This window comes from Gekko japonicus, unplaced genomic scaffold (genome assembly GCF_001447785.1).
Source record: "Gekko japonicus isolate JY-2015 unplaced genomic scaffold, Gekko_japonicus_V1.1 scaffold679, whole genome shotgun sequence".
NCBI lineage: Eukaryota > Metazoa > Chordata > Lepidosauria > Squamata > Gekkonidae > Gekko > Gekko japonicus.
In genome coordinates, this window is record NW_015160229.1 from 525,652 (window position 1) to 538,221 (window position 12,570).

The following is a 12,570-nucleotide window of genomic DNA, read 5'->3' on the forward strand; positions in this document are numbered from 1 at the left end:
CGCTTTTTCACTTTTGCACAGAAATGTTACAGGCTGTATCAATCGCATTTTATGACCTTTTAACTCACAGTTTTCTGTCATCCATTTATTCTGCTGAACAAAGTTGCACTTTATCCAGCTGATGAAGTGGGTTTCCAGCCCACAGTCATACTTCAGTAAATGTCTTAGTATTTTAGGGCGCCCCAATGTTCCTTTTCTGTCTGCTATAACAGACTAACATGGCTACCCCAATTGTTCAGAATGCGTTCTGAACTAATGAACACTAATATAGTGTTGTGTTGGTATCCATGAATTTAACTTATTTTAAAAGATGTCTCAAAATAATGGTGGTGTGGCTGCACTTCCTCGGAATTTTTAACGGGGAAGTCATTTGCTATAGCAGTCATGTCCAGGTCTGTAGCTGCAAGCGTTCTTGCTGTTACTTTCATTTTAATGATATAAGAATTATACCAAACTCAAAACTGGTGGAGGTATATTGAAATCAGTCTTGGCTTCCAGTTTCAGCGACTTGAATGGCGGGCCCGCTCCTTCGGATCTCCGAGAGGAGTGGCCTGTAACGCGACGGTAGGGAGGGGTGCCAGATGATTCCGGACCCCCCCCCAGAGCTTTTGCCTGGGGCGCGAGGAGTGCCTATCCCAAGTCTGTGGCCGAGGGATCGAGGCTCCCCTCTGCCCCATAAGGTCCCGCCGCCGCGGCACCATCATGGCTACGAGAGGCACACACCGGTAGAGCGAGCAAAAAATCCAGTGCATACAAAAAGTTTTCCTACCTTCAGTGAGTGAAGATGAAGCATGAGTCCTTGCATGTATGATCCAGACAAGCATTTAAGCAGGCAATCCCCCCCTGAAAACCTCTAACTCTCTAGCTGAGGGGGTGGAGCTGGTCTCACCCCATAGTGGAATAAAAATAAATTCAAAGAGGCAGAAGGGGGGAAACCAACTAAAAAGCGCCATATAGTTCAAATAAAGTGGAAAACGGCCCTAGAATACAAACTACTAAGCTCTCTGAGACTTATTCGAACTTTTCACTACAGTAAACAAAATCATTGTGGGCTGGAAAATGGCGCCGAAGGTAAGACCTTCTTCAGGAAGTGCGAATTCAGCTGCTGCATCTTCCAAACAGGAAGCTAGTGTAGACTTCCCAAACATGTTGAATGCTGCACTGCGCCCTCTGCTGGACCAGATGGCTCAATTTAACAGCAACTTTGAATCTCTCCAAAAACAGCTTCAGGAAACTAACATGAAAATTGAAAAAACAGCAAAAGTGCTGAAAAAAGTTGATGATAAGACAAAACATTTGACGCAAAGACTAGAGGCAGTGGAAAAAGCGAAAGACTCTGAAAAACAATAGCTATTATTACTACAAATGGAAAAATCATCACACATCCTGAGATTTCAGGGTGTTCCAGAGCAGAAAGGCGAAAATCTCAAAGAGATTTTAAGCGAAGCATTGGCATCGGTGGTGGATTATAAAGCAGAGTTGTTACAAAGCGAGATGGATGTGGCTTACTGGACGTATCTGGACTACATCAAGAAAAATAATTTACCTGGGGAAATATTTGTGAAATTCGCCAAGAGGTCTACCCAAGATCTGATACTCAAAGTGACCTTGGAAATCAAAGGAGAAGATATAAAATTTATGAAAGACATTCCATTTGAGATAAGAAAGAAAAGACAGCAATATAAAAAACTGACAACCTTTCTACAGAAAAATTCCACTTCCTACAGATGGATGATACCAGAAGGACTTATATTCAACTTTAAGGACTCAAAACAAAAGATAGACACTATTGTAAAAACCAAGGCCTTTTTAGAGGAACACCAAAAAAAGGAGAAAGCAGAAAAGAAAGCAAAGGACGACAAGACAGAAGATGACGATATGGACTGGGAACTACCGACTGATCGAGCAGTTCTTCTGAAGAAGGTTCAGAATCGTACTTAGGAGCAGCCGCCCCAAAATCTCCAAACGCAAAGGAAAGAAGAACAAGAAGAAATAAACGTAGATGTTGAAAGTTTAACATGGTTAATCATAAAATGCCATAATCCACTTATTTTTAAATAAATAGGGAAATTTTGTAATTAACCACTTTATTGTATCAGATCTTTGTTAGCTTTCTAGTTTTAGTTGATATCCCTTGTCCCATCCCTGTAGGCCCTAGTAGAAAATAAAAAAAAATCAAGAAAAAAAAGAAATCAGTCTTCTGGAATCTTTAACCCAACCAATATTCCACATTCACCACCGCCCTTCTTCACACAAATTGCCCTTTGAGGAAAAAGCAAACACTCATTCTATTGTCAATATTGGTACAGATAATAGAACAACAGTACCAAGACTGGCTGCCTCTGCATTGGCATTTTTCCCTGAGAAGCCCCTGCGGTAAAGGGGAGCATCCAGATTACATCATGCCCAGTCTGGGCACATAGTTTTTAAGGGTGAAGCTAAGTTCAGTTTTCAGAATGGCATGCATGAGCTTGCTGCCACCCCTAACCCTTTAAAGGGGTTTTCCTTTTCCCTGCTGAGGCATACTGGGAAAGGAGTAGGGTGGCGGTGGCAGTATTGAATGGCACTGGAATGTGTGGTGTGAGCAACATTCCCACGCTGCTTGCCGCTGTTTGGAAGCAGTCACTCTTTCATCGAGTTCAAAGTGGTATTTAGTTATGTCTTTGTTGGTTTTATTCTTTGGGCTTTTAGAGAAATGTCTTATGTCCTTTTTTTTTTAGTTCAAGATCCTCAATGTGCCAATGTCTTCCCAACTGGCTGCAAACCACTGGAACCAGCAACAGGCTGAGCAAGAAGAGAGGATGAGAATGAAGAAGTTGACATTGGACATCAATGAACGGCAGGAGCAAGAGGACTACCAGGGTAGGAGGATTCTCTTGAGGGACTTTGTACAGCTGAGAGTTCTAACACATCCCTTGGGTTTCTCATGCAAAGGCCCAGAGCAGATTTTGCCTCTGTGTGTGTTCTTGGTTATGCCCACATGAATGACCACTGCAAAGGTTCTGTACAGGAAGAGACAGACGTTATGCATATGGGCCAAGTACAAACTTGTAACATGCTTCCTACCTCCAAATTTACAGAAGAAAAAAACTCTGTTTTTAAATTGACATAAATCCTATATCATGGTAATGGACCTGCAGTCTAGGGCAGTGGTGGCGAACCTATGGCACGGGTGCCAGAGGTGGCACTCAGAGCCCTCTCTGTGGGCACGCGTGCCATCGCCCCAGCCAGGCCCAGACCATCATTAAAGTGTCAAATTCTCTGCCAAATAATTTTAAGTAAATGAAAGCATTTGTGATTGCTTTCCTTACTTTGTTTGGATCATCTTAAGTTAATGTATGAGTTCTTTTTTCTAAAGTAAAACCTCAGTATTCAGGTTAAATTGCCGTGTTGGCACTTTGTGATAAATAAGTGGGTTTTGGGTCGCAGTTTGGGCACTCGGTCTCTAAAAGGTTCGCCATCACTGGTCTAAGGTATCCATGAGTTTAATCTAGTAAAATGAACCTACACCCATCTTTCCTTTTTCCTGATGCTTAAGCACTGCAGCCAGATCATGACCCGTCTTTTTACATAGCAACTGCACATACCACATTGAGGAAAAACAACACCTGAGAATCAACACAGTCAAAAGGTGCAGTCTTCAAAATACAAGCCAGACTGTTACCACTTGAAATGGCTGTATCTTGATTACCCTCCCATCGGTGACTTCTTTAACTCATTAAAAGGCTGTACTACTTGTTACCCAGATACACAATAGTAACTGAAAATCTTCCAGCATGTAATGTGGGAATAAAGTTTGTTAATTCAAGTAATCAGTTTCCCAGCGATAAGAAATGTTTATCCTGAAATGTGTTGCTGGCCAAAAAATGTGTGTGTGTTTGTGTTTTTCCAGTATTACTGTTTTTTAGATTGCAGCTACTTTTGTAGGTGTGGCTTGCTCCACTGATGGCTGGGATTTACGTTTTGGTAGTGGGTTCTAGATCAAATCAAGCTTGAACTCCCCCTAGAAGCAAAAATGTCTAAACTGAGGTTGTTGTACTTTGGTCATGGTATGTAAAGACAAGAGTCTCTGGAAAAGACAATCATGCTAGGAAAGGTTGAAGGCAGCAGGAAAAGAGGAAGGCTCAACATGAGATGGATGGACTCAAGCAAGCCACGGTTCTCAGTTTGCAAATCCTGAGCAAGGATTTCAACGATAGAACATTTTGAAGGTCATTAATTCATAGGGAACACCGTAAGTCAGAAATAACTTGATAGCACTTAACACACATGCAGTAACCTGGATGTTAATTACTTCCTTGCTAAAGGGTCTAATCCTTTCCCAGAACTGCACTTTGCAGGATTGAGAACTATGGCATTTTAGTTGAACAGGAATCTGGGACATCTCAGAGACAGACCAACTTTATTCTGGTATGAGCCATCCTGAGTCAGAGCTTGTGTTAGCAGATGCTGTGGATGTCCTCTTCATGCATCTGAAGATATGAGCTGTGCTCAAAGCTTATGCTGGAATAAATTATGTAGGCCTTTATGGTGCTCCTGGACTTCTGTTTTATTTTGCTGTAACAGACTTACACAGCTGCCCCTTTGGAATTATGACATTTGAAATATTCTGAGTTTCCTTTGATTTTGTAATTTGCAATCCATCCCTTAATTTCCTTCTCTTAACAAAAAAAAATTCACAGAGATGATGCAATCCCTCGCCCAACGGCCAGCTCCAGCAAACACCAATCGAGAACGGAGGCCACGGTATCAGCATCCCAAGGGAGCACCTAATGCTGATCTAATCTTTAAAACTGGTGGGAGGTAAGAGAACCCTGTGTGCCCTGGAGGCGGAGTAGTGTGTACAGGATTCTTACTTTTCCAAAGTTTTATAGGCTTAATGATTAGAAGTTAGTTGAGGTCAGAGGAAGGGTATAGGATTTCACTTGAAGGTAATCCTATTCTAGAACAAGAAGGGGCGCACCACACCTCTCCTTAAAAATGCATCACTAATGACAGCTTAAACATATTTGGGGTACAGTCTGCTAAATAGTTTTTTAGAGGAAGCCCACCAGGAATGAGTAGGACCTGTGCAATACCCGTAATAGGAAAAAAGGTCATCATTTGAACATAAGAAGAACTCAACTGGATCAGACCAGTGGTCCATCTAGTCCAGCGTCCTTTCTCACACAGTGACCAACCAGTTCCTTTAGATGGCCAACAACATGGCACAGAGGCTTAGTGCCTCTGAATGTGGAGGTTCCCCTCAGTCACCATAGCTAGGAACCATTGATAGACTTAGCCTCCATGAATCTATCTAATCCCCTTTTAAAGCTGTTTACTCATATGGCCATCACTACATCCCCTGGCAGCGAATGCCACATTTTAATCACTCTTTTTCTTTTTGAAAGAAAAAGGGTCAGTGTTAGCAGCTTAGGAACTTTTGCTGGGGGGCATGGTTCTTTTGTTTAACTTTGTACTTCTTAAATACTGTTGTAAGCCCTCTGATTTTTTTTATAGATTCTGCTGGGGGTGTTATTTTGTTTAGTTCAGAAGAATAGGGACAAAGAACCTTTGGGAGAAACTGGACCTGCAGCTTTGTTCTGCTTTTCTAGAGCTGAAAGTACTTCCCATATGTAAAGTAATCCTGGCAAGATTCCTGAACTGTTAATACTGGGAAATGGTCTAAGAGAGTTGCTTTGATCTGCTTTCCAGTGAAGGACTCCTTCCAACCTATATCAAAATGCTTTTAAAATATTTCCACCACTGCCCTTCCATTTGTTTATTGAACACCAGTAAATCAGTATTTTCTCCCTTTCTATCACCTATTCTGCCTGAGGGCCCCTTGTAATGCTTCCAATCAACCCCTAGTAGTACCTTACAACTTGAAACAGATAGCAAGCACCAAAACAGTTTAAAGCTGATCCAGTGGAAGGCTGCTTGAAGAAAAGTAGAACATTCCTTAAATTTTAAACTGTCAAGTTATTAGAAAACTTTAAAGGAAAATAGATGCTTAGTGGACTATATTAGGCATGGAAGTTTACAGACTTTCAGTAGAGAGCCTCAAAAGATCAGCCAGAATGCTGATTTCCTTTTTGTGTCTAGTAAGGGGATGGGAGACTAGCAGCTAAGCCAAGAGAAGCCAAGTAATTCCTCCATGCTTGGACAGTTGACGAGTTTACCAACTGTGGACAAAACGCCCAATGAGAACATGGCTTATGTGCCTTAATTGAAACAAAATGCCTGTCCCCAGCAAAGGGACTGGCTCCAGAGAAAGGGAGTGACTAAACTGGGCAGTTTGTTTTTTAGGAAGAGTAACAGAAAACCCCACGTGTCTGATAGCAGGGAAGATCTGCAGAGAGGTATCATATTGTCTTCCTAAAGATTGTCCTTCCTGAGAAAGGAGTAACAAAGTACTGACCAACACTGTATGCTAACCAATTAACTGGGACACGTATAGCTGAAAGTACCCTCTAGGCAATTTTAACCCTGGCTCACTGTCTGAGGAAAGGTACAAGAATTCATGGTCAGGTCACTCAAGCTATTAGAAAAAACACCTTTAAACATGTATCTGCTATTTGGACATATTTATTGCTTTATAACTGTCGGCCTCATTACCTTAACTTGTTTAGTTTTTCACTTTGCGTAACTTAAACATCGTCATGTTACATGTTAATTTGCTGTTGAATCCCTGTCTATAAGTTTAGAAACTCATCTACCATTCCAATGTATTTGAAAAAGTGCGCCTTGCGCACGAAAGCTCGTACCTTGAATCAACCTTTGTTGGTCTTAAAGGTGCCACTGGACTCTAAATTTGTTCTCTTGCATAGTTTATTCTGCAGCTTTTATGTCCTGTTCTGCTATGCAGGTCAGGGGCATGGAGCTATGCAGGACACTCCAGCCATATGCTCTGGCTTTTATCAACCTTATTCAGCACAGTCTTTTCCTGAGATCTTATTGGGGATTATATTTTAAAGTTTATTATTGGAACCCTAATGGTTTTGAAATACATTTTAAAAAAATGAAAGTGGGGAGGCTGAAGAAGCTGAATTCTGTCAGCAGTACTACACTGTGTGCTTTTGCAGAATTGCAGCACAAACTTAACTACCATTGATTGAGTAGATTCACATTCATCCTTGGCAGATTCTTTCTTGTTAGGGAGGAGGTTGGTTGAGTAGGGTTCTCCTATATAAATGCTTATCTGCAGAGAGCTAAGAATTTAGTTAACTGCATTTGACACACAGCACCGCCATGCAACTTAGTTCTTCACCATTCACGTTCTCTTCTCTTTTGCTCTCTTTTTAGGAGACGCTGATCCAGCAGCAAGTGTCATTTCATTAGGTCCTGTATCTCCAATGTTGTGGATTAGTGGAGTTCTCCAGCAATTGCATGAGAGCGGTGGACATATCTGAGCGCATCAGTCTAGAGAGTTCAGAATCGAAAACCTGGGACAGGCTGGGGCCACAGAGCAGATACACCAGCCTCCAGTAAAAACAGAAATAGCGGAAGCTTCCAGTCGTGGCCTACCAAAAAAAAAAAGCATTTTGTTATGGCACTGTGTGAGGGTTAATCTTCTCATGAGAATGGGAGTAAATAAATGAGATGGTTAACTTTACTAAGTGAGCAGTTCAGTTACAACAAAGAACAATGGATTACAGCAGAACAGAGACGGTTGTGATGGTTGAAGTGTGTGTGGGGGAAATCAGACCTGATAAAGAGTGGCATTTCCTTGTAATTGCACATGATGTGTCAGGAGAATATTTATTGGGGGGGCTCCAGGTCTGCAGTACAGAAGGGATGGAGCACAAGGTAAATATCATGTAGTAAACCCCAACAAGTAGGATAAGCGTAACCAAAGTCCCAGATGTTCCACAAGAAAAGGCTTCTAAGGGGAGGAAACCCTGCTCTCCGAGCAGGGGGAAGGAGAGTGAAGGTTGGAAGAAGGCAAGGGGAGGGCACCAGAAAGATCCCAGGAGGGGGCATGAGCTCCTCAGGTCAGTGAAGACGATGGGAAAGTCAACAACGGCTGACCTCCAGTTGCCTAGAACAGTCTGACAGCAGCCTAAGAACTGGAATGTAGTGGCGCTCGTTGGAAGCATTGTTGAAAACCAAAATGTGCCAGTCAGCATGACAAACAGATGCCGTGAAGTGGAGCTGAATGTTCTGTTGACTTACATACATTGTTAAGCCTCTGTCTATATATTTTGAAAAAGGAAAAAAAAAATAGTTGGCAACAAGTAGAATTTTTATTTTTCTAAAGGGAAATGAGGTTTCTTGGTCAGTTTCTGACAATCTTGTTTGTTAGTATAGTTGTGGGGGGATTATTTTATTTTTGATTGCTTCTACGTAGGTTGTAGTATATTCAGTTAATGAGCACATCTGTATGCTACTGATTTTTTTTCTAGCTATTTTAAACATTCTTTTTACCACTGTTGAGTTTTGCATGTAGAATTGTAAATGAGACTTGTACGCACTTGTAACATTTCTCTCTCACGCACTCACACGCAATCAGAAATGCCACCTGATCTTCACCAGCTTCAGAAATCTGATCTTTGCCGATGCTGCAATAAAGTGTTGTAATTTAGAGTTGTTCTTGTCTCTCTGTGTCCCATTTTAGCCAGGGGCTTCAGAGGGAGGTTTATTAATAAAGACTTTTCTTTAGAAAGCTAGGCTCCAGAGAACTCATTTGAACACAGGAATCTACCCCATCGCCCCCTATTCTGACCACCACCGGCCCTCCAGGTCATTGCAGATTCCTTCTAGCTGGACAGGCTGATGAGTGACCCTGAACTTCCCTGTATGCAAAGTATGGACTCCACCACCCAGTTAGACTTATATGTGGTTCCACTGGAATTTCTTTGCTTTTTCCTTTAAGCAAGAGATGACACCCCTCGATCATCATATCAAAAGCTGACTTCCTTATGAGTAGTGGACAGTGTGTAGCCCATGTGTCACTTTTCAGGAAATGAATATGGTTTTGTGGGTCCTGGTCTCTCCTATGAGTCCCCAGTTCCATTTCATGTTCATGGCTTCTGTGCAGTCCAGTCCCACATGAGGCCAAACGTGTGTAGGCCGGCTGCAGACAATTTTCTCTAGATTTCTAGCTATTTCTAAAAGTTTCAGGAGTGCTCCCCCTTGCCTCTGGCCTATGCCAGCATTTCAGCCCAAACCTGCACGTGATGGAGGCAGGGAAAGCATTCCTCCTCTCTTCACCACTATGGAGGAAGGACCCTTTCAGCCTAGCTCTCTGTTTTTCTTCCAGTTTCTACCGTTCATCTTTGGAGGGTTTTTTGCGGGCTTTGTCTCTGTGCACTTCCTGATGGTGTTGTTTAAAAAGTGTGAGGAGTGTGGAAAATACAAAGATGGTTGTCCAGTTTCTGTTCAGTCATGCAGTCCTGTTTCTAGCTGCCCGCCCGCCCTGCCTTCTAGTCTTAATAAGTTGTAACCCGTAGGTAATGGGGGCATGATTGGCCTAATGCATTACCTCAGTACAAGAGTAACTGACAAATTTTGATGAAGGGGTAAAATTAAAAGCATATCAAGCCATGAGTAAAAATTCTGAGCAGAAAAAAATTATAATCTTTAACAGTGGGATTATGTATGTGCCAGATATCACATAACATGAAAAGGGAAAAAAGTCTTTTTAATATTGCTATATAAGGATCTAGTGTTACTTCCTTTTTCATAAGTTCTGTCTAATGAATTATTCATGACACTGTTAAAGGCCCCTCTAAGGGTAACATCTCCAGCAGCAAAAGAATTAAGTGTTACTTGGAATTTCCTAAAGAAGGTAGGTTGTTTTATATTTGAGCTGTATACATTCCCAATAGTAACTAATTGTCAAAAGATTGCTCCCTGAAATAATACCTACTCTCGGGGTCAGAAAAAGAATCCGCTATTTTAATATTTGATTTACTAAACGCCTGCTGCATCGGAGTCTGAAGATGTAATATGGGTTTCTTGCAGGAAAATGGTACTTGCTTTTTGTCTTTTCAATTTATAATTTTCTATTCAAGGTTCGTTCAGGCCACTAGCATTTACTGGAAAAAGAAACTTTATTGCAGCCATTAGTAAGTAGGGATGGGCATGAACTGCATGACAAGCCAAAATTCGTTCAAATTTTGGCCAGATCGTGGCTTGGGAGGTGATGTTCAGCACTCACGTGATCTCTGAAGAAATCTCCAAGCTTTTGGGTGTGGCTCGGGGTTGTTCAGAAAACGAAACTCACCCAGAAACTGGTGCAAAAATGCTAGACAACGATGGGGGTGGTATTTTCTAGCTTTGTAAAAACAAATAGGGCCCCTCGAAAGCTTGACAGACACTGCTGCTTGCCAATAACAGTTCCCATTTGTTGCAATGGAATTCAGACCTATATAAGTGTAGGACAAGTGTGTGTTCCCTTTCACAGCATTTTTGTTCAGCGGGATTTTCCAGCTGTTTGTTTCCATGGTGGTTTCCCTTTTTATTTCAGTTCCCTCCCCCTTTGGGATGCAGTAGAATGAGGGACTGCTTTTGGGGTATTTTTTTCAGGCTGCATTGGGGGGGGGGCTTCAACTTAATTCTCTTGTCATTTCATTTCCTCACACACACACACTGGGCTGCTTTTTGTTTTGGGGTGGTCTGTGTTTGTCTTTACTGCCCACTGCTCTCCAATTGAAACCTGCTACTGTTCTCCCTCTGAGGCGGAGGACATCTTGGGTGATTCCCACCATCCTATCAGGGAGAGGCAGGAACAAATTCTTTCTTCTTCCTGTGTGGACTGGGAAAAACAGGTTGCTTACCAGTAACTGGTGATCTTCGAGTGGTCATCTGTGCATTCACACCCATGGGATCTAGTGCGCACACGCTGGATCGATCGGTGCTGTAGCAAGCTCTTTTAACGGATTTTCGCGCCCAGTCCCTCAGGCATGCGCAGGAACCCCACCGCACATGCCCAGAGGGGTGGGCGCAGACATCCCGCCAGTTCCTACAAACCGCTGCAAATCAGCCCCTATTAAAAATGTACAAGCTGACAGCAGCGGGGAAGGAGGGCGGGTGGTGTGAATGCACAGATGACCACTCAAAGATCACCAGTTACTGGTAAGCAACCTGTTTATCTTCGATGTGGTCTCTGTGCTTTACACTCATGGGAGGTTAGCAAGCAGTAGCCTACCTGGAGGAGGGTGTTGGCAGGTCTTTTACTGCGTCTCTATCCCAGGGAGCGACTGGAGTCTTGACAGGAGGGTAGAGGCGCAATACACCTTTAAAAAAATGTTTTGAAATCGGATGGGAAAACAAAGTACATCCGTCAACTGGAACATGGTAGGCCGAAAGAGCGGCCAAATAAACTCTCAATGATGAATCGGAAAGTCCCGAGTCAGCTAGGGAGAGGAGGAATTGGAAAACTCGTTCGAGCCCCACTGAGGCGGCTCGAGGGGCGTCATCACCCAGGGAAGAACAGAACCTTCGCCATTTATAATTGTACGATCTCCGCGTAGTAGGTTTCCTGGAATTCAACAGGATGTTTGTTATGTGGGTGGAGAAGCCGGTGATGTTATTCTCCATGCTGTCAGTTTCAATTGTGGTATGTCGTGATGTAAGAGAGGGGAGTCGGAGAGGAGGAGGAGGTCCTGAGCCGGAGGGAATTGATGGTATATCCCCTGTGATAGCTCGAGGACTGTCAAAAACCACAGTTGTCTCGGCCACCATGGGGTTATTAAAATGCCATCCACGGCGTCCTTGAGTATTTTGCAGACCACTCTCAGAAGCAGAGGTAAGGGGGGGAACAGGTAAAGAAGTCCCGTGGACCAAGGGTAAAGGAGACCATCTCCCAGAGATTGTGGGTCCCTGCCTCCTCGACTGCAGAACGGAGGACACTTTTTGTTGTTTTTGGTGACAAAGACATCGACTTGGGGAGCTCCCCACATGTGGAAGAGTGGGAGGAGGTATGTTGGGTTCATCCCCCACTCGTGAAGGCTGAGCCCTGCTCAACTTAGATGGTCTGCCTGCACGTTCATGTGTCTGGGAATGTGAGTGGCCACGAGGAAAATGTTGGCAATGCAGAGCTCCCACAATTGGATGGCAAGGTTGCAGAGGCATAGGGAAACAGTGCCTCCCTGTCTGTTGACATAAGAGAGCGCTGTGGTGTTGTCCGTGAGGACCGTGACACATTTTCCCTTGATTAAAAGTAGGAAGCTGGTGATAGCGTGTTGTATAGCCAGCAGTTCTAGGAAGTTTATGTGTTGCTTCCTCATCTGCGTGTCCCATTTGTCTCCAACAGAAAGGCCCATGGAGTGTGCACCCCATCCTGTCAGGGAAGCATCCGTCGTTATGGTGACTTCGGGTGACAGAGGGTGGAAGGGCGCTCCCTGGAGGATATTCGAAGGGACAGTCCACCAAAGTAATGAGTCCTGTATGCTGGGAAGAGGGGATAGGACGACAGTGTGTGCGTTTTTCGACAGGTCGTAGTTGCGGATAAACCAGAGCTGTAAAGGGCGCATTTTGAGTCTGGCAAAGACGAGAACTGATGTAGTTGCAGCCATCAGGCCCAGTAGCCTCTGAATTTGGAAGGCAGTGATGGAGGGTTGGGTACGGACGACGGTGGCTAAGGAA

General features: G+C 43.4%; 1 protein-coding gene across 4 annotated transcripts in view; it reads left to right on the top strand.

Moving 5' to 3' along the window:
* Positions 1–8,538, top strand: part of UPF2 (UPF2 regulator of nonsense transcripts homolog (yeast)) — a 60,119-nt gene extending 51,581 nt beyond the window's left edge. For 2 of the 4 annotated variants that reach the window (XM_015412047.1, XM_015412061.1), the window contains 3 exons: positions 2,721–2,862; positions 4,683–4,803; positions 7,285–8,538. In XM_015412047.1, coding sequence (XP_015267533.1) covers positions 2,721–2,862; positions 4,683–4,803; positions 7,285–7,294 — 273 coding nt within the window. In that variant the 3' untranslated portion in view covers positions 7,295–8,538. Of the gene's footprint in view, positions 1–2,720; positions 2,863–4,682; positions 4,808–7,284 lie in introns of those variants that run through there. The other 2 variants (XM_015412054.1, XM_015412069.1) reach the window with 1 other exon arrangement.
* Positions 8,539–12,570: the final 4,032 nt, after the last annotated feature.